Source organism: Salmo salar, chromosome 04 (genome assembly GCF_965601325.2).
Source record: "Salmo salar chromosome 04, fSalSal1, whole genome shotgun sequence".
Lineage (NCBI taxonomy): Eukaryota > Metazoa > Chordata > Actinopteri > Salmoniformes > Salmonidae > Salmo > Salmo salar.
In genome coordinates this window covers 53,288,276-53,311,135 of record NC_138294.1, presented here as the reverse complement: position 1 = coordinate 53,311,135, position 22,860 = coordinate 53,288,276, and the positions used below count along the sequence as shown (strand labels likewise).

Sequence of the window (22,860 nt, the reverse complement as noted above, 5' to 3'; positions counted from 1 at the left end):
ATGGCCATAATATAAGCTACCCAATCAGCACCCCTCTACTGCTTGACAGCGTAAACTTAATGCATAGAGCAGGTGTTAGTCTATCACACACACCAGCAGGTGGCGATATACAGGGCTACCTGGAGAGATTGAGAGAGATAAAGTGAGACCTTATTGTCATTCAGCCTCTGTCCCCCTGGCCGCCTCGCAGATGAGACAAAACTCACACTATAACAACCAGAGAGGAAGTTGGTGATCAGGATGACATTGAGACAGAGAGAACAGGCCATTTCCTCAATCACTCTCTCGCTCCTCATTCGCTCCTGCCCTGTGGGGCTCCACAGTAATCAGACCTGAAAAGGCTGGGAATGGAAGAGAGAGAGGGAGAGAGAGGGAGAGAGAGAGAGCATGAGAGAGAGAGAGAGAGAGAGAGAGAGAGAGAGAGAGAGAGAGAGAGAGAGAGAGAGAGAGAGAGAGAGAAAGTACTTCTCTAGCCAGCAGATCACGGTCTGCAGCCAGGCAGGAGATTCCGCATGTCACTGTGACATGGTACTTTCCAGAAAGGAAGGCAATGGTTCACCAGAGGCCAGGAGCCCCCCTAGTGGGCAGACCACAGCAGAGAGTAGAGGAGAGGATGGGGTAGTTTCACTCAGTCAGATGGACATCCACATTCCTCCGCTACGTCAACCCAGCTATAAATATCCTGTCCTTAGTGTAGGGCTATGCTGCTCCACACATGAACCCTGGGTGATTGAGTAAATCCTCCAGGATCCACTCACACACACCAGTGCACACACACACACACACACACACACACACACACACACACACACACACACACACACACACGCACATGACACACCACACACACACACCATGGGTAGATTACATCTCAATGTCCACTGACCCTAGATGATGAGCTAGGCTTGGGGGAGGAGGGTTCACCTAGGTGCTGAAGTTCATCTAAACTCCCAAGAGTGGTCTGTCTGCCTGTCTGTCTGCCTGTGCTGTCAGTAGCAGAGTGGCAGGCCTACTGGAGGGTACATCAAAGGGATAGCGCCAGGAGGTATTATTAAAACTCTTAACATTACAGGGAGTCCTGTCCAGTGGATATCCATGAATTATCTGAGATCACAGGAGCGTAATAGGTCTATTTCAGAAATGACTTAATTGGGTGAACTCAGATATTAAATCCTGAAAAAAAATCCTCCTGTAATACTAAGTTAAAACCTGAGCCTTTTATCTTCCCTGCTTTCCCTCCATCCTCTCCTCCATCCCCTCCTCCTTCCTCTCCTCCTTCCTCTCCTCCTTCCCCTCCTCCATCCCCTCCTCCTTCCCCTCCTCCATCCCCTCCTCCTTCCTCTCCTCCTTCCCCTTCTCCTTCCCCTCCTCCTTCCCCTCCTCCATCCCCTCCTCCTTCCTCCTCCATCCTCTCCTCCATCCCCTCCTCCTTCCCCTCCTCCTTCCCCTCCTCCATCCTTACCTCCTTCCCCTCCTCCATTCGCCCCCTTCCTGTTCTCCCAGATGTCAGCACTCTGTCGGATTTCTAAGGGGCCAAAGCGGGATGTTTGGATTTGAAGAGAGTTCTGTTCAACCCCCCCCCTCCTCTCTGTCTCCGGCAGAGGAAAAGCCTGCTGAATGTTTTATGGGCGGCTGCGTGTGCTTAGAGCGGACATCAAAGGCAGGCAGCGTCGCGCCGTGAGAGAAATCCTCACGAGGGCGACACATGCTCTATCGTCACCTACACAATCTGACCCTTACTAGCAGACCCTTCCCTAACGTCCACCGCTCTGGTCCTGTGGCCTGTGTTTCAATCTCTACTGAATTCCCTCAGAGCCGGGTCGCCTGGCACACAGTTGACTGTATGCTCTATTAAAGGAAGGGGTTCAACATGCAACAGATGGCAGGAAGCAGAGATGAGAGGCATCAAAACACACGATGACACTAAAACAGCCTGAATACAGGACCCTGCCTGCCACAGGAGTATACTAAATAATAATCCTAATAATGATGATGAATTGAATTAGCAAGTCAAATATACACAGCACAGACTATTAGCAGATGATGCTTCAGATAAAGCTTTGATCTGAAGCTCTACCAGAGGATTCTAATAGAGAGGAAAACGGGAAGAAGCTTGCTTGAACTCCCCGGAACGATTTAACCCTCTCCTCTGTTGTCTTAGAAACGCTCAACCATCTCATTACCGCACAGAGAGAGTGCAGCACATCAACTTCTGTTATTTTCAACAAGACAAATAACCTGGAGTATTTCAAGTAGCTTTTTATTCTCCTCCATTTCTCTGAAGTTACCCATCTCATGCAATTCCCTGCTAGTTCAATTCAATCCAGCCTGTCGATGGGTGGCACGAACAATGCTCCAAACAACTGCAGGGAAAACGAAATGGCAGCCCTGGCTTGGTGCTCCCTGAACGATGAAACCATTTGATGCAATATCATATAAAAATCGATAGCACTGTCTTGGTCTCATAGATCTGCAAGCAGACACTGTGTCTGTCCCTGGGCTCAAGGAGCAGCTTGTCTGTGACGGAGAAAGAGAGGGAGAAGGGATGGAGGGATGGAAGAGGGAGACGAGGGGGATCAGAATGACTACAATATCTGATCTCCAGCTCAGATAACCAGGCCTGTTTCTCCTCTTTCTTAGCTCTCCTCTCCTCTCTTTCCCTTTCCCCCTCCCCTCTCCTCTACCTGTCTTCTTTCCTCTCTGTTCTTCTCATGTGATTCCTATGGGAGGCTCTGATCAGCAGGGACTGTTACAAAAGTAAGTAAGGGCCATACATGGACGAGTCGGTCTCTTGTTTCTACTGCACCACCACCGTCACTCAGGTTTATGACCCTGAAGGAGACCACATAGTAAAGGGAGGAGTCCCAGCCCGTACAGTGGCAGGAAGAGAGTATTCCCTCTAGCCCATCACAGGCCACAGGGCCAACCCAGTCAGTAGACTACACACAGTGTACACACAGGGGGACAGGAGGGGCCACAACCGCTACTACAGAGACTCAGAACTGTCTACTATCTATGAACATGTGACAGAAACATTGACGGCTACAGTACGCCGTGCGCAATTGATTCATCTGATTAGCTGAACTGATGGAATGACCATAAGCTTTCGACTGTGTGCTTTGAAGCAGAAGACAACAGCAGTGAGGTGATGAGTCAGATCATTACTTCCTGGCTTCCTGGAAGGCTCTAATCCCTGGTTAATGAACTCTTCCTCTGCCAACGCTCTCCCAGCAACACTCTCTCCCTGGCTGGTCAGCACTTAAGGTGTGCGTGTGGTATGGGTTGGGGAATGTAGGGGCAAGAAAGCGACAGGTTCCCTTCACCAGTCCCTCAACGTGACAGGCGGAACTCACACACACAATTTCACGGTTACCGGCAGCACACACCACTGCGCTACCCCATCCCAGAGACCCAGAGAGTACACACAAACAGGCACGCACATGTACGCACACACACACAAACACACACACAGGCGTGCACACACCCACACACACACACACACACACACACACGTATATATACAGTCATGCATGAGCACACACACACGCCTACGCCCCACACACACCGTTGACTCTATGCTATTAACACTCCATTAAAGAGGAAATCAAATATTAATCTTTCAACACCAATCTGGAATTGAAAAGAAGAGTAGACTTACCATTTTATTATTGATTTCATGAAAATGAATTTCACAGACTTTCTCTACGACGTCTTCCCCCTCGAAAGTTACAAAGCCGAATCCTGTACACACACAGAGAGAGGAGAGAGAGAGAGAGAGAGAGAGAGAGAGAGAGAGAGAGAGAGAGAGAGAGAGAGAGAGAGAGGAGGGGGGGGGGGGGGCAGTGAGTTAGGGGGACGTTTGCAAACTTCAGTATTAAAAGAAAATGCACCATGCAGCTATTATCATGAGCTGCATGGAGAAACTCTGCCCGCCCCCCGTCTTTTGGAGAGGCAGAATGGCGTGAGCGCTGAGAGGAACAACTGAACAAGATAGACATTGTCTTCTCTAAATCAAGAATATGATGAAATCTCAGACATTATTAGAGGCACTGGAGGACCTTCTCCAGAAAGAGAAGATGGAAAAACAGCACAAAGCCCATTTAATGAGATTCATGGGAGCAGGGGCCTTAGCATCTGAATTTCATTAAATGCATTTTGTGTTCGCTTCATTGAAATTTCACTGTATAACAAGACCTCGTTTTTATGTTAATGCAGGACTCGGCATATCTGAATGTGTCATTGACCGTGGGATTTTTGGAGGTATTTATAAGAGAAAAGCTTAACCCCTTCCTATATCAAGGAGACAAGGCCATGAGACAAGACGACTGCAGCCTTGGCGCACCAGGGAACGGCTATGCTCTTTTCTCGGCTGTTTTGATGGCTGACGCACAAAGCAATCTGCCTTCTTTATGGCGCGGGTTCAAAGGGAAAATTATTTTCTATTGCATTGTGTTAGAAAGGAAGAGCTAGTGTGGAAACACAAAGAATGTGGAATAAAAGAACAAGTGGGAATGAATGAGAAGCAGCTCCTATTCAGCCTGTAGTACTGTATACAGCAGACAGACAGACAGACAGACAGACAGTAAAGATCACCTCAGTCTGGGCTTCAACAAGCATTACCATAAATGTTTTTATTTAACTAGGCAAGTCAGTTAAGAACAAATTGTAATTTACAATGACGGCGTACCCCGGCCAAACCCGGACGACGCTGGGCCAATTGTGTGCCGCCCTATGGGTCTCCCAATCACAGCCGGATGTGATACAGCCTGGATTCAAACCAGGGACTGTAGTGACACCTTTTGCACTGAGATGCAGTGCCTTTGACCGCTGCGCCACACTGGATAAACACATAAACACATAGCTGCTGCTCTAAAGTCATTCTCACACATCATAATCCAGTCATTATAATGGAGCTCAACAGACTATGTGATGAAGAGATATGGATTTTCATTCACCAATAGAAGACAAGGGGTTAAACAGGCCATGTAGTCTTAGCTTGAATATATTGAATATGGTTAATACATTGCCAAACTGAACCTATATCATACCCATACCTTCTACCCCCAAGCCATAAGACTGCTAATAGTTAACCAAATCGGGACCTGGACTATCTGCATTGACCTCCCCTTTGCACTAACTCTTTTGACTCATCACATACATGGCTGCTACTGTCTATCCTGCTGCCTAGTCACTTTACTCCTACCTATATTTTTACTTAACTAGGCAGGTCAGTTAAGAACAAATTCTTATTTTCAATGACGGACTAGGAACAGTGGGTTAACTGCCTTGTTCAGTGGCAAAATGAAAGATTTTACCTTGTCAGCTCAGGGATTCGATCTTGCAACCTTTCGGTTACTAGTCCAACACTCTAACCACTAGGCTACCTGCCACCCCTATATGTACATATCTACCTCAATGACCTCGTACCGCTGCACATTGACTCGGTACTGGTACCCCGTGTATATAGCCAAGTTATCATTACATATGATGTATTTAGTATTTTTATCTTTCTATTATTTTTCTATTTCTCTCTGCATTGTTGGGACCTTTGAGTCATCTCAGAGTGTGTTGTGCACATTAGTCACTTTCACATGCACTTAGAGACACTCCTAAAGCTCTCTATAGAATGACTGCTGCTGTTTACTGTAACCACATGGCCCAGGGGCAGGTTTAGTGTTTCATGTTACTGTAACCACATGGCCCAGGGGCAGGTTTAGTGTTTCATGTTACTGTAATCACATGGCCCAGGGGCAGGTTTAGTGTTTCATGTTACTGTAACCACATGGCCCAGGGGCAGGTTTAGTGTTTCATGTTACTGTAACTACATGGCCCAGGGGCAGGTTTAGTGTTTCATGTTACTGTAACCACATGGCCCAGGGGCAGGTTTAGTGTTTCATGTTACTGTAACCACATGGCCCAGGGGCAGGTTTAGTGTTTCATGTTACTGTAACCACATGGCCCAGGGGCACGAACACCAAACTGGATTAATTTCGGTGCAATAGGGACAAGGCAGGATTTGTATTTCTAATGTCCTTGAGGAGTGTTGGTGAGATTAACTGTCTATGCAGGGCAGAAAGTGCAGTGTTCTAACTACTGTCATGGGAGGGAACTCAGGCCAAGTTTGATGACTTCCTCTAGAAGCTCGTCAGGACATCCTGGGGAAGCTGGTGGGAAGCAAAGTTGGTTGCCCCACCCTCCTCCCAACCCTCACTACTAATGCCTGGGTTTTATGGCTGTTTCAAAAGTCTTTCTCTCACCCTCTTTTCCCTTTTTTTCCTAGTTTCCTTGTCATTACTAATGCCAGAGGATGTCACTGAAACATCTATAGTGCAAAAGGAACTTACAAAACCCAGGAAAAGCTACATCATTAAGGTTGAATGAAAATGAATGAATATGCTGATAAATCATGAACAGCTATTCATTTGATGCATTCTATGTCAGACCGAGAGAATATCAATTTGAGAAGTGACGTCTTGGCTTGCCGTAGGCTGCCTGCCTGTGAGTGTTTCTGTGGGCGAGGCTGAGAAGCGGTGGCGGGAGCTGGAAAATTGGAAGATGCAGCTTGTTTTCCAGCTCGATCCACCTCCCCCTCGTCGGCGGCACAAGGACCACTTTTGACAACCAACAAATCAGCCGTCAGGAGCCATTTGTCACAGCGGAGTGCGGGAGGAGAGAGTGGCGGCTGGGTGAGCAGACCAAGAGAGCAGAGAGCGAGAGAGAGAAAGCGAGAAACAGGGAGAGGGGTTAACATACCTGCCCTCTCTGCAGGAGAGCTCTACTGTCATCGCACTCCTTCCCACTGCCACACACTGAGAGAGGCAGCTCCTCTATTAACTGACAGCACAGTTTCCACTGCACTATTACACCCTGTGTGGTCAGGGCCAAGCCTCCGTCATCACCACCCACCAAGCACTACCACCACTGGCCCACAGAGGGAGCTGCTGAGACCAGCACTTTGGATATGCTTCTACACCCAAGACTAAGACTAAATAAATCATAGGCTGCTGACCTAAACATCTCACTGCGTGCCCACTCAACAAACACACGCTCCTACCACACAAACTCATGACACACTGCTATACAAATGCAAGAGCAAGTAAATGAAAGATTATTTTGTTTAATCAAAGCAAACCACATTCTAATCAGTGTATTGAATCCAATTAGGTCAAAGAGCCAGCTCCAGTTGCCAGGGCCCTTATTATGGCAGATGTAGAGAGTACTCCCTGTAACCAGAGAGTCTGGCTCAGTCTTACTGGGAGTTATTCATAACCTGAGCCCATGATGTTCTATTAGAGAAACAACCCACTGATCCATACACTCACTACAGCCACCACAGAGCCTCTGATACCAGTGAACAGGCTCTACTGTCTGATGGATATTCTCTACTTCTGGCTGGGTTGTATTGTCTTCCAGGATGACAGAAACACAGAACAACACCCCTCACCAGCCTGGGCCCTCCCACAGGGGCTGTCTGACCCGCTACCCCTATATTGGTCTTCCACCCCTCGCTCCTCTACCCTACTTACAGACCCAACAGTTACAGGCACACAAGCCCTCTCCCCTTCCTTCCCTCCACTCATCCTCCCCCATCCTCCCTTCCTCTCATCCTAGGGTGTCAGATAGAGGTGTGGATTCCTGTCTGCTAATCCTGGGTGGGTATTCCTGTTCTGTTGCCCCAACACGGCAGGAGAGCAGGACTACAGTTTTATCAGATTATTAAAGAGGAGCAGGAATCAATAGAGACAGGGAGAGGTGCCAACACCTTCGCTGGGACAAAAATTTAAACAGACTAATGACAACACATGGATTTTCAATGTGAAGGCTGGCAATAAGTGTTAGTGGCTGGCTGGGTGGCTGACTGGCTGGGTGGCTGCTGCAGAGGTGAGGGGTCTTGGCTGTATCTTACACTTGTTAGAGAGTGGCAGGCCTAGCCCCGTCCCCCGTCTCCACTGAGCTACACCCAGGCCACGTTCACAGCCTCTCACCAGCAGCACACAGCACACTGCACACACACTCTCCCTGCCTGCATAATGCCATTTCTCCGCAGAGAGAGAGAGAGAGGCTACGCAAATAACATTAAAATGCTAAATCAATGAAACGTCAAGTGACCTTTGCTTAAAAAGCTGATTCTGCCAGAGCCACTTTAATGTATTTAAAGTAGAACAAGAGCAAATCAGATGCTGTAGCATTCCGGAGAGTTTTCAATCGTAATTTTCTGGCAGACACTAAAGGGGACTTAGTAATAAATGCAGAAAACTTTACTTTTCAGTTGACTTAACTGGCAGCCCCTGTTTAAAATCCAACTTTAACATATTACTCAACTCACTCTTTTTAGCACCTGGGAATTACAAATTAGGCTAAATCGTTTTCTCTGTTAAGTTTCCCTGAGTGTGTGGCACCGTTTACATACATAAATAGCTAATGTGGGTAAGGCTGTAAAATAACGTGGACCTCAGCACATGGAAATGTTATCCTCGGTTAAGGTGTAGGACATGTTTTATCACCTTCTTAAAGGTTGCATTATGAGGAACGATCACACACAGCATCAATAACCACAATCCCCTGGGTACAGTGGAGCAGACAGATTCTAGTGATGTGCCAGTGCCATCTCCTTACATGAAAATGAAGGCTCACAGAGCGGTGAGATATGTTCATCCATCTTTTACAGCTTTAGATACTCAGCAGACAGGGAGATATGCTCATCCAGGACCAACGATGGTATAGGACAGGGATCATCAACTACATTCAGATTTTTTCTTTTTTAAGACTGCAAATTGGCCGCAAGAAGCCAAAACAGATATAATATTTGACTAAAACATATTCATTTCAAACCGTACATTTGTATAGAATCACGTATACCTCTTTATTATGCGTGGGGAATACTTTGGAACAGATTTCCAAAATTTAAATCACTTGAAGCTGACTTGCAGGTGTTTATACAGTCTTTTGTGTCCAACAATAAAAACAAAACTGTATATATATTATTTGCTTTGCTCAGAAAACTTGGGGGCCAAACAAAACCTGTGGGCCGCCAGTTGGGGACCCTGGTAAAGGATGTCAGCGTCAGTCTTTCAGGTCCTACACTAGGATCTGTATGAGGGACTGGCTGGTGGAATGACAGCATAGTTAGCCTTCGCCCAGAACAGAGAGTGACACCGTTACAGGGTGACATCATCTCAGAAAACACTTCTTAATGTGCAGTCCATTATGAGCTCATTGGCACTTATGACTGAAAACACTGGGTTACCATGGCGTGTCCGCGTGTGTATCTCTGTCTGTGTTTCTGAAAGAGAGCGAGCACTGAGTTCGCAGGCCTGGGGTTTACCTCCATGCTGGGATGAAGGGGTGAACAGAGAACACAAAAGCTGATCCTTCAGGATCAATACATAGATCTTCAGGGAATCAATGGGTATTTTCCGCCTTATTTACCCAAGCCCTCCATCACAAAGCAGCATAGATACCTGGTGAGCTCCTGGGAGTGGAAAAGCCATGTAAAATAAATGAGATTGGACAGTAGAATCAATACCAGGAGCAGACCTCCCACAACTCTCTAATGACTAGGTCCAAATATGTTTCACCAGGTGAAAAGAAGGAGAAAGCAGGGAAAACATGGGGAAGAATGATTCTGTACATGTATCGTCTTGACAATACTGTTTCTCCAATTACCTCCATGACTTTCGGGGTCAATATACACCATGGAGATGAGGGAGAGGAACCAAGGGAGAAACAGATATGTCGTGCCTGAGTTTGTGTCTCTGTGTGTGAGTTTAAAGGAGAGACAGAGACATGAAGTGAAAAAGACAGACACCGACACAAAGAGAGACAGATGGTGTGTGTGTGTGTGTGTGTGTGTGTGTGTGTGTGTGTGTGTGTGTGTGTGAGAGAGAAAGAAGGAGAGGAAGCGGGACCCAGACACAGCAGGAGAGGGTCAGAACAGAACTGAGCATTAGATCTGGCAGCAGTAGCAGGCTCTGAGTTGTGGCCAGAGGTCAGGTCCATCTCTCACTCCCAAACACACACAAACACGTGGGCACCGCATCGCACACACACCCCTAACCGCAGACACCGTCTCTCCATAAAGAGGAATGACTCATACCCCAGCACACATAAGGATAAGTGCCACATATGATTTATGGAAACATTAGATGTTAAAACTAAGGGTAGTTAAGAAATCGTCAGCACTACAGACATGTAATGCTAAACAACTTGTGGAGCAAAACAAATCGCTCCCTCCAAATCGCTAATGATCTGCGTTCCACTTTCCCCATGGACTCCCCGAAATTGAGCATCTAATGAGGGTAGGGTAGCTAGGCTGCTGTTCTGTCTGCTGAGGAGGAATGCAGCAGGCCTCGCAGCTCTTAAAACGCACCGTGTCAAACACCAGAGAGGCGAGGAAGTGGAACAACCAGGGGAAGGATGACCTCTGACCCCCAGAAACACACACAGAGACTGTCCCACACGCAAACACACATGGGCACGCATGCACACACACCCTCTGGCTGCTAGAGCTACAGGCTCAAGTTACCCCTTCCCCTCCCACTGCTTTCCTTTCATGATTGGCTGCTCTGACCTCATTATGCATGACCAACCCTTAACCTGTCCAATCAGAGCCGGGAGTAGAGCACACACCTCCGGTGGTCCACAGCTCCACTATTACAGGCCTTTGATCATCACATCTCTCTGCTTTTACTGAGGACCCTGGAAACAGCACTCAGGTAATCCTCTGATTTATAAACTCATTACCATTAACAGACCCAGAGCACGGCCATGACAGAGTGTCCAGGAAAGGAGGGGAGAACGTGAGCAAGCAGTGTGTCATGTTCCAGTAAGACAGAAAGAGAACGAATGATGAGAACGGTTCACTTAGTCTTCCCTAAAATGCTGACATAAAGCATTTCACACACACAGGCATGCGACAGTATGAACAGCAGCATGTGTACCACGGCGCTTCAGTATGTTAGCTATATGAATAACCATGGTGACGGAGCCACAAGCTTCTGCCGGGGAAATAGAGCGGCCGTGGGGTCAGCGTTCTTACTCAGCCCTGGAGCGAAGAGGAGGACGGTTTCATTAATGATTGGCACAGACGAAGCCCCTGGTTTCCTCCTAAAGAGGCTGGTGGAGAGGACTCTCTTTAGAGACTGGCCTGGGAGGCTGTGGAGCAGCAGAGAGTCTATTAACATTACTTGTAGTCAGCCGTATTGACTCTGCATACAGAAATGGCACTCTCTTACCTTTTTCCCAGGCAATTAAGAGCAAAGAAAAGAAGAGGGTGAAAAAGCTCAATATATTTTGCTCCTGTGACATTCCCCTGAATCATTCCCATTAGAGGAGAAAGCTCTAATTCATATCCCCTGGCAAATCAGTGTAGTGATAAACGGACACACACACACACACACGCACGCACGCACACACGCACACACACTACACACACAGACACACACCTATGGTGGTCTTACTGCTGGGCTTTTTGAGCTATAAGAATCTCAGAAAAATAAGAAATACATTTAATGAAATGGTAAAGCATGCAATGGGATGCAGTAGAATACACCACCTCAGCTGCTCTGCTGTCCTACTGGCTTTCAATGTAGGCTATGCAGATGTATTTTTCAAAATAAAAAAAAATGGCTTCATTATTTCTGTGATTACAATTTATTCAATGTCTGTGTGTGCGTGTGTGCGCGTGCGTGCGTGCGAATGTGTGTGTGCGCGTGTGTGTGTGGAGGCTGGAGTGGAGAGGCAGGGAGATGTGAGATGGAGGGTTGAATAGGTTAGACAGCGGAGGATCAATAGTAGACGCCAGCACTACATTTACAATGTGCAGAGATGCTGGAGTTCTGGATGTTCAGTTTGTACATGTAGGCAGAGATTAGGAGAACGTAACTGGTATCAGGATAAATGACAATAATAATAATAATAGTAAACAGTATGGCAGCAGCATAAGTAGTGTGTGTGCGTGGTGGTGGTGTATGTGTACAGTATAATAGTGTCAGTGTGTAGGTGTTACTGAGCGTGTGGGTGTTACTGAGTGAGTGGGTGTAAGAGTGAGTGTGTGGGTTTTAGTGTAAGCGTGTGGGTGTAAGAGTGAGTGTGTGGGTGTTAGTGTGCGGGTGTTAGTGTCAGTGTACGAGTGTCAGTGTTGGCGTGATAGGCGGATATACATGTAAACAGGGCTGAAAAGTGACTGGTAGCAGGAATATAAAATACTTATGGTACTAAAGGAAATACAGTTGAAGTCAGAAGTTTACATACACCTTAGCCAAATACATTTAAACTCAGTTTTTCACAATTCCTGATATTTAATCCTAGTAAAAATTCCCTGTCTTAGGTCAGTTAGGATCACCACTTTATTTTAAGAATGTGAAATGTCAGAATAATAGTAGAGAGAATGATTTATTTCAGCTTTTATTTCTTTCATCACATTCCCAGTCGGTCAGAAGTTCACATACACTCAATTAGTATTTGGTAGCATTGCCTTTAAATTGTTTAACTTGGGTCAAACGTTTCGGATAGCCTTCCACAAGCTTCCCACAATAAGTTGGGTGAATTTTGGCCCATTCCTCCTGACAGAGCTGGTGTAACTGAGTCAGGTTTGTAGGCCTCCTTGCTCGCACACACTTTTTCAGTTCTGCCCACAAAGTTTCCATAGGGTTGAGGTCAGGGCTTTGTGATGGCCACTCCAATACCTTGACTTTGTTGTCCTTAAGCCATTTTGCAACAACTTTGGAAGTATGCTTGGGGTGATTGTCCATTTGGAAGACCCATTTGTGACCAAGCTTTAACTTCCTGACTGATGTCTTGAGATGTTGCTTCAATATATCCACATAATTTTCCTTCCTCATGATGCCATCTATTTTGTGAAGTGCACCAGTCTCTCCTGCAGCAAAGCACCCCCACAACATGATGCTGCCACCCCCGTGCGTCACATTTGGGATGGTGTTCTTCGGCTTGCAAGCCTCCCCCTTTTTCCTCCTAACATAACGATGGTCATTATGGCCAAACAGTTCTATTTTTGTTTCATCAGACCAGAAGACATTTCTCCAAAAAGTACAATCTTTGTCCCCATGTGCAGTTGCAAACCGTAGTCTGGATTTTTTTATGGCGGTTTGGAGCAGTGGCTTCATCCTTGCTGAGCGGCCTGTCAGGTTATGTCGATATAGGACTTGTTTTACTGTGGATATAGATACTTTTGTACCTGTTTCCTCCAGCATCTTCACAAGGTCCTTTGCTGTTGTTCTGGGATTGATTTGCACTTTTCACACCAAAGTACGTTCATCTCTAGGAGACAGAACGCGTCTCCTTCCTGAGCGGTATGATGGCTGCGTGGTCCCATGGTGTTTATACTTGCATACTATTGTTTGTACAGATGAACGTGGTACCTTCAGGCGTTTGGAAATTGCTCCCAAGGATGAACCAGACTTGTGGAGGTCTACAATAGTTTTTCTGAGGTCTTGGCTGATTTCTTTTGATTTTCCCATGATGTCAAGCAAAGAGTCACTGAGTTTGAAGGTAGGCCTTGAAATACATCCACAGGTACACCTCCAATTGACTCAAATGATGTCAATTAGCCTATCAGAAGCTTCTAAAGCCATGACATCATTTTCTGGATTTTTCCAAGCTGTTTAAAGGCACAGTCAACTTAGTGTATGTAAACTTCTGACCCACTGAATTGTGATACAGTGAATTATAAGTGAAATAATCTGCCTATAAACAATTGTTGGAAAAAATTACTTGTGTCATGCACAAAGTAGATGTCCTAACCGACTTTCCAAAACTATAGTTTGATAACAAGAAATTTGTGTAGTGGTTGAAAAACGAGTTTTAATGACTCGAACATAAGTGTATGTAAACTTCCGACTTCAACTGTATATACGTACAGTACATGTAAATAGGAGTAATAGTATCCAGTAGCAGGATACATAGATAGACACTGATGGTAATGGCGATCAATTTCTCCCGAGTGGCGCAGCGGTCTAAGGCACTACATCTCAGTGCAAGAGGCGTCACTGCAGTCCCTGGTTCGAATCCAGGCTGCATCTCATCCGGCCGTGACTGGGAGTCCCATAGGGAGGTGCACAATTGGCTCAGCATCCTCTGGGTTTAGCCAGTGTAGGCCGTCATTGTAAAAAAATAATTTGTTCTTAATTAACTGACTTGCCTAGTTAAATAAAGGTAAAATAATAATAACCAATGAACAGTAGCGTAGTGATGAATCTAATCAGTAATGATTTTATCAGCAGCGTAGATGTGAGGGAGAGCAGTAGTTGTTAGCCATCTAACAGTCTTATGACCAGAAGCTCACCGGTACCGCCTGCCGGGCGACAGCATGGAGAACAGTCCATATCTCAGGTGCCTGGAGTCTTTTTTTATTTACTTTATTTATTTAACCAGGTAGGCCAGTTGAGAACAAGTTCTCATTTACAACTGTGACCTGGTCAAGATAAAGCAAAGCAATGTGACAAAAACAACAACACAGGGATAAACAAAAGTACAGTCAATAACACGATAGAAAAATCTGTATACAGTGTGTGCAAATGAAGTAAGGAGGTTAGGCAATAAATCGGCCATAGTGGCGTAGTAATTACAATTTAGTATTAACACTAGGAGTGATAGATGTGCAAATGAGGATGTGCAAGTAGAAATACTGGTGTGCAAAAGAGCAGAAAAACAAAAACAAATATGGGAGGAGGTAGGTAGTTGGTTGGGTGGGCTATTTACAGATGGGCTGTGTACAGCTGCAGCGATGGGTAAGCTGCTCTGACAGCTGATGCTTAAAGTTAGTGAGGGAGATATAAGTCTCCAACTTCAGTGATTTTTGCAATTCGTTCCAGTCATTGGCAGCAGAGAACTGGAAGGAAAGGCAGCCAAATGAGGTGTTGGCTTTGGGGGTGACCAGTGAAATATACCTGCTGGAGCGCGTGCTACGGGTGGGTGTTGCTATGGTGACCAGTGAGCTGAGATAAGGCGGGGCTTTACCTAGCAAAGACTTATAGATGACCTGGAGCCAGTGGTTTTGGCACATTTTTTTTAGAATGGGAAAACAACTGACCTAAATGACTTTGAGCGTGGTATGATCGTCGGTGCCATGCGCACCAGATTCAGTATCAGAAACGGCTGCCCTACTGGGCTTTTCACGCACGACAGTGTCTAGGGTTTACCCAGAATGGCGCGACAAACAAAAAACATCCAGTCAGCGGCAGTCATGTGGGCGAAAACAGCTTGTTGATGAGAGAGGTTGAAGGAAAAGATTAGTGCAAGCTAACAGGCGGCCCACAAACAGACAAATAAGGATGAATCCTGGTTCCTGTTGCGTCATGCTGATGGCAGTGCCAGGATTTGGCGCAAGTAGCATGAGTCCATGGACACATCCTGCCTGGTGTCAACGGTACCGGCTGGTGCTGGTACAGGCTCTGCAGCAACTGCGTGATGACACCGCGTCAGCATGAACCAACATCCATGTGGAACGTTTCCGACACCTTGTAGAAATCCATGCCCTGAAGAATTCAGGCTGTAATGGAGGCAAAGGGGGGTCCAACCCAGTACTAGATAGGTGTACCAAATAAACTGAGTGTATATACATATCATAGCTAAACACATTTTTCATGTGTGTGATGACAGTGAATTTATCTTAGTGTCAGTTTGCGTTGTGGGTATATTTGCACGCTTGCATTTATTAGGCCTACCTGTGTGTGTATATCCTTGTTCATGTGTGTGTGAATACAGCGTGTGCCTCTGGGTAAATGTGCCTCTGGGTGTGTGTGTGTGTGTGTGTGTGTGTGTGTGTGTGTGTGTGTGTGTGTGTGTGTGTGTGTGTGTGTGTGTGTGTGTGTGTGTTTCCTGTGTGCATGCGTGTTTTGCAGGAGCGAGCGGCTGGGCTCCACTCTACTGTAGCTCCTATGCTGAGGGAACTATTTTGTCTGTGTCTCTATGTAGGTCAGCTAGCAGCGATGGGCCATCCATTTTACTGTCCTACTTAGAAAGGCACACTGTGCGGTGCAAAAGAGAGGCAGGGAGTTTTTTTCTCTCCATTTGAGCCACCCCCCCCCCCTCCATCTCTACCTCCCTGCTGCCCCCTGTGCTCAGCCAATGCACACCTTCCTTCTCCCACCTCTACAGTATGTGCTGGATGCACAGTGCTACAGTATATGGACAATCTGCTGTGGCAGGACTGAGCCAAACAGGGCTATAGCTATGTACTCATTACCTGGCCTCAGCTCAGCAGCCAGCTGGCTCAGTGATTTCACAGAAAACCAATATCATGCACATAATCAAACATGCTAGGGTAATACAGGCCTGCTATGCACAGACTGCCACGAGCAACATCAACACAGCCTACAATCAGAACAAATAGCTTCAATACATGGACATGCTGACTATTGGTGAAATGAAATGCAATGGTCTAAACTACAGAGACGTGTCAAAGTTCTCCGTTGAACAATAACAGAGTATTTTTTCCAGAGCCCTTGAGAAGAGCAATGGGCCAAACTCAATAGAAGTCACATACAGTAACATCCAATGAGGAAGGGCCTGAGAACATTTCCAAAATCAATCGAGACATGCTGATGAATTTCCTTTCATCAGGAGATCCAATGTGGAATTGGAAATCCATTGAAACAGATAGTCACCTTTTGTGCGTTTCCACTGATTGATATAGATATCAGTTTCATTAAATGTAATTATCATTTCTTTCATTCCTTCCTGATGATGAAACTGGGGATCTGAATAGGAGATAATCAGTAATAAGTGAATGGGTCATGAGATATCATGGAAGAGACAGATGGAAAGAGAATTGACTGTGGATTAATACATGAAATAGTTTTTGGCTGGAAAGTGAAGGAATAGCGGGCACTAACTGCCATTCGTTAGCTGCCATTCACGTACAGTACATCCACACGTTCTCCTGGAGCCTCTGGCGAAGCGCTGACTCACGGACTAATCGCATTACAATTTCAATAGTCATTTTCAAACATAAAAAGCAAGTGTTTAAAGAATTGAATTACGCGTGAGTAGGCCATAAAGTAGCATTGATTAAACTTAATTAGGCTTTTCTCAGCCACTGTGGCCAGACTGTTATTTATGTCCAGGCATGGGGTATGTTTAAAGGCAAGACACTGGATCAATTCATCCGTAATGAAGAACATTGACGACGACGCTTTGCAGAAACCCGTCGCCGTTTAGAGGAGATTGCTTTTAATGAGCGAGCCAAACGCTTAGAAGCACTACTGCTTTCCTTTATTTACTTTAGAGATGCTGAAGCTGCTGCCACTGCTGCAGAATTTGGCTGAGAAGGGTGAGACGGAGAGAAACCTAATGCCACTAAGTAGCAGGAGATACAGGCCCAACCCAAACAGAGCCACACAGAGCGGATCACCCCCAGGGGCCACACACAGTCACAATAACATCTGTCCCCCAGCCAGTAGAGAGAAAATGACAGGACTGACATCTGATATGGCCATCAGTACACCACCAACCTACGTTGTGGTGGGAGGCTGAAAAGTATACAGAACATTGTGTACTGACTGACTGACTGACTGACTGACTGACTGACTGACTGTATGGCTGACGACGAGTTAGGTCAATGTAGACAGGACGTGGTGATGTCATCCTGACTCTACTGAGCCCACTTCCTCAACTGCCTTCTTTTATCTCTCGCCCCTTGTACTGTAGGCCTTCTGTTTGTTCCTCACATAAATGCTAGTAACTGGTGCCAAAATGGTTGAATGGTTAAAAATATAATTCTGATGACTCTAACAATTTTTTTATGGATGAAGATACTTCAAATGTTTTACATTTAAAAAAATCACTCAGATATTGACTGAATGATAGCACATAAAACATTGTACTGGCACAGAAACATAATGAATAGAGTCAGGCATTTTGGTGGGAATTCAGGTATACGATGTACTGTAAAAATGCACTTTCTTTCTTATAATGAACTCATATATACATTTCATTAGTATATCAGGTATTTTTTAAATATATTTTGTGATTAAATAGAGACAATTATGTGTGCCTACTTTGCATATACAGTGCCTTGCGAAAGTATTCGGCCCCCTTGAACTTTTCGACCTTTTGCCACATTTCAGGCTTCAAACATAAAGATATAAAACTGTCATTTTTTGTGAAGAATCAACAACAAGTGGGACACAATCATGAAGTGGAACGAAATTTATTGGATAATTCAAACTTTTTTAACAAATAAAAAACTGAAAAATTGGGCGTGCAAAATTATTCAGCCCCTTTACTTTCAGTGCAGCAAACTCTCTCCAGAAGTTCAGTGAGGATCTCTGAATGATCCAATGTTGACCTAAATGACTAATGATGATAAATAGAATCCACCTGTGTGTAATCAAGTCTCCGTATAAATGCACCTGCTCTGTGATAGTCTCAGAGGTCCGTTTAAAGCGCAGAGAGCATCATGAAGAACAAGGAACACACCAGGCAGGTCCGAGATACTGTTGTGGAGAAGTTTAAAGCCGGATTTGGATACAAAAATATTTCCCAAGCTTTAAACATCCCAAGGAGCACTGTGCAAGCGATAATATTGAAATGGAAGGAGTATCAGACCACTGCAAATCTACGAAGACCCGACCGTCCCTCTAAACTTTCAGCTCATACAAGGAGAAGACTGATCAGAGATGCAGCCAAGAGGCCCATGATCACTCTGGATGAACTGCAGAGATCTACAGCTGAGGTGGGAGACTCTGTCCATAGGACAACAATCAGTCGTATACTGCACAAATCTGGCCTTTATGGAAGAGTGGCAAGAAGAAAGCCATTTCTTAAAGATATCCATAAAAAGTGTCGTTTAAAGTTTGCCACTAGCCACCTGGGAGACACACCAAACATGTGGAAGAAGGTGCTCTGGTCAGATGAAACCAAAATCGAACTTTTTGGCAACAATGCAAAACGTTATGTTTGGCGTAAAAGCAACACAGCTCATCACCCTGAACACACCATCCCCACTGTCAAACATGGTGGTGGCAGCATCATGGTTTGGGCCTGCTTTTCTTCAGCAGGGGCAGGGAAGATGGTTAAAATTGATGGGAAGATGGATGGAGCCAAATACAGGACCATTCTGGAAGAAAACCTGATGGAGTCTGCAAAAGACCTGAGACTGGGACGGAGATTTGTCTTCCAACAAGACAATGATCCAAAACATAAAGCAAAATCTACAATGGAATGGTTCACAAATAAACATATCCAGGTGTTAGAATGGCCAAGTCAAAGTCCAGACCTGAATCCAATCGAGAATCTGTGGAAAGAACTGAAAACTGCTGTTCACAAACGCTCTCCATCCAACCTCACTGAGCTCGAGCTGTTTTGCAAGGAGGAATGGGCAAAAATGTCAGTCTCTCGATGTGCAAAACTGATAGAGACATACCCCAAGCGACTTACAGCTGTAATCGCAGCAAAAGGTGGCGCTACAAAGTATTAACTTAAGGGGGCTGAATAATTTTGCACGCCCAAATTTTCAGTTTTTTAATTGTTAAAAAAAGTTTGAAATATCCAATAAATTTCGTTCCACTTCATAATTGTGTCCCACTTGTTGTTGATTCTTCACAAAAAATTACAGTTTTATATCTTTATGTTTGAAGCCTGAAATGTGGCAAAAGGTCGAAAAGTTCAAGGGGGCCGAATACTTTCGCAAGGCACTGTATACACTGAGTTTGTTTGCATACATGAATGATTTAACATAAAGGGGTGGAACAGGCCTGCAACCACCAAAAACATCCTTTGTCCAGGAGACCTCTAATCATAAATTGCTCTCACCTGCACTGTCTCCTTAATTATGCATTACTGTTGTTGTCACATTTTATTACATAATTCAAAAAGTGTGTCAAGAGAAGGATACCCACCCGGTCTAAACATATTTTACATTGTTTACACTACAATCCAAGTGTTCCTTTCCTGTTACTTTCATTTTAGTGCCTCTAATTGGTCAACATTGCAACTGTATAAAATTATACCTTCTTTCAGTTGCACAAAAAAGTTATCTTTCTTCTCTTTTTTATGATGTGTCGAGACGGTGGGTTAAATCCACAACCAAGATTTGGCGTTCTTGGAGATGCAACGGAAGGACAATGTAGTCCATTGAGCCCATTTCAGCCATTACCATGGTGTGTTTGACAGGTCATTACAAACGTTTCCACTGTCGTAACATCAACGGAAAATGTTGTTATGGCACAAGCAAGAGTAGGAAAGAGTAGCTAGTGTAAAATGAAACAATACATCCAGTGAGATGTAAGTGACAAGTGGATTTTGCACCCCTCAAACACAGGAAAGAGATGGCTGAAAAGAACAAATTCTGAAGTGGGTGGGGCATGCAGGTGGCTGCACACACACTCACAAACACAGGGCTAGCTACCAGTAGATTATGAGTGTGTGGCACCACAAAGGATAGCGGCGTAGGGTCATTTGCATGTGTAACACTCTCTGTTCACAGCTTCCTGGGTTTATTTCATTTCTTAAGTGCAGCATAATTGGTTGTATAATCAAACGTGAAAATGTACATAGCGCAGCCATTCCAGCACTTCAGATGTCCTTTAATCACTGCTTTTGGGCCGGAGCCAAGATGAATTAGAAGGAATGAGAAAGCTCCATGGAGAACCGTGTCTACCGTTTATTGACTTCTTTGTTCATCTTATTCATTTCACGGATGTGTCTCTCTGTTCCCTCCTCTCTACTTTTCAGTCGGCTTCTCAAAGGAGTGTCTCAAAGAGGATAAAGACAGAGCATGCTGCTAGACCCAGCGCGGTCAACATCTCACGCTACCTTGCTAATTGACACAGACGCTCCAGTTCAGCAGGAGAACCCAACAACAAATCCAAAACAGTGATAGAACACTGTTGTTGGTTGTTGAATATGGAAGGAGGTGGTGTGTATTGGCGCATTCAGGATGCCAACTTGGACTGTTGAGGATAAAGTCAATGCTAGCAGTAGACTGGAGATGAACCGGGGTCCTTACTACTCTCTGGAACAGATGTGGCTGTCCACTCCATTCTGAGACTCCTCCATTCTACGGCTCTAGCCCAGTCTCAGACCCCCTGGTGGTCTAAACGTGGACTGTAGTTGCTATGGACTTTAGACCTCTTTTAGCTCAGCATGGCTACATGGTGGTTCTGAGGACCCAACATGGTCTTCCTCTTCTCTCCTCTCCTTTCCTCTCACTCACTCCCATCTGGAGACTTACACACAGGCATGCGTTTAACCGTTCGCTCTCGCTGTGCCGACAGAGCCTTGTTCTCCGCAAAACTCCTCAACTTCTCTCTTTAGTGTTTTTCCCCTCTCTGAAATGTATTTTAATTCACTCGCTTTGCAGAGGAGAGCTCATTTCAATCTCAAAGCCGACATCTGTGGAAGCGGAGTGGGCTCTAAACGAGTGGAGTTAATCCTGTACCACGGGGATACAGCACGGGAACTCTTCAGAAGAGAGGAGGGAATGAGGGAGAGAGGGAGAGTGAGTGAAAAATGGCAAGGGAAAGAAGAAAAAGGAGTGGTAGAAGAAATGAACGAGAGGATGAAGAGAGAAGAGAGAGCAGCCGACAAAGTGTACTGAAAGTGGCACTCTAATATGTAACCATAAACCTCTCCTCCTCACATTACACCATCTGCGGGAGCAGAGCCCCCTGAGCCAGTCTCTCTAGGACTGGACATGTTTATCTAATGGAGGAAAGCAGCTGTCCTCTCCTCCTGATGAATTGGAAGGAGGCTTCAAAGAGAAAGGTGGTGTGAGCGGGCGGGGCGGATGGCTCTGTGTCCTGCCTGGCCTTCTCTACCCCTGTAATTGGCCTGTGAGTTGAGGGCTGATCAATGCACTCCACCAGCAGGTAGACAGGGAGGCAGGCAGGGAGTGTGGCGGCCCGGCTGGGGGCTCCAATAACAGGGAGGCAGGCAGGGAGTGTGGCGGCCCGGCTGGGGGCTCCAATAACAGGGAGGCAGGCAGGGAGTGTGGCGGCCCGGCTGGGGCCTCCAATAACAGGGAGGCAGGCAGGGAGTGTGGCGGCCCGGCTGGGGCCTCCAATAACAGGGAGGCAGGCAGGGAGTGTGGCGGCCCGGCTGGGGCCTCCAATAACAGGGAGGCAGGCAGGGAGTGTGGCGGCCCGGCTGGGGCCTCCAATAACAGGGAGGCAGGCAGGGAGTGTGGCGGCCCGGCTGGGGCCTCCAATAACAGGGAGGCAGGCAGGGAGTGTGGCGGCCCGGCTGGGGCCTCCAATAACAGGGAGGCAGGCAGGGAGTGTGGCGGCCCGGCTGGGGCCTCCAATAACAGGGAGGCAGGCAGGGAGTGTGGCGGCCCGGCTGGGGCCTCCAATAACAGGGAGGCAGGCAGGGAGTGTGGCGGCCCGGCTGGGGCCTCCAATAACAGGGAGGCAGGCAGGGAGTGTGGCGGCCCGGCTGGGGCCTCCAATAACAGGGAGGCAGGCAGGGAGTGTGGCGGCCCGGCTGGGGGCTCCAATAACAGGGAGGCAGGCAGGGAGTGTGGCGGCCCGGCTGGGGCCTCCAATAACAGGGAGGCAGGCAGGGAGTGTGGCGGCCCGGCTGGGGCCTCCAATAACAGGGAGGCAGGCAGGGAGTGTGGCGGCCCGGCTGGGGCCTCCAATAACAGGGAGGCAGGCAGGGAGTGTGGCGGCCCGGCTGGGGCCTCCAATAACAGGGAGGCAGGCAGGGAGTGTGGCGGCCCGGCTGGGGCCTCCAATAACAGGGAGGCAGGCAGGGAGTGTGGCGGCCCGGCTGGGGCCTCCAATAACAGGGAGGCAGGCAGGGAGTGTGGCGGCCCGGCTGGGGCCTCCAATAACAGGGAGTGTGGCGGCCCGGCTGGGGCCTCCAATAACAGGGAGTGTGGCGGGGGATCCAATAAGG

At 46.6% G+C, this 22,860-nt stretch overlaps 1 protein-coding gene across 1 annotated transcript in view; it reads right to left on the bottom strand.

The window, feature by feature from the left end:
* LOC106603292 (RNA-binding protein Musashi homolog 2) overlaps window positions 1-22,860 on the bottom strand; it is a 179,809-nt gene that overhangs the window by 76,935 nt on the left and 80,014 nt on the right. The window contains exon 3 of the mRNA XM_082974557.1: window positions 3,659-3,741. Within this exon, the coding sequence (XP_082830683.1) occupies window positions 3,659-3,741 (83 nt within the window). The remainder of the gene's footprint in view (window positions 1-3,658; window positions 3,742-22,860) is intronic.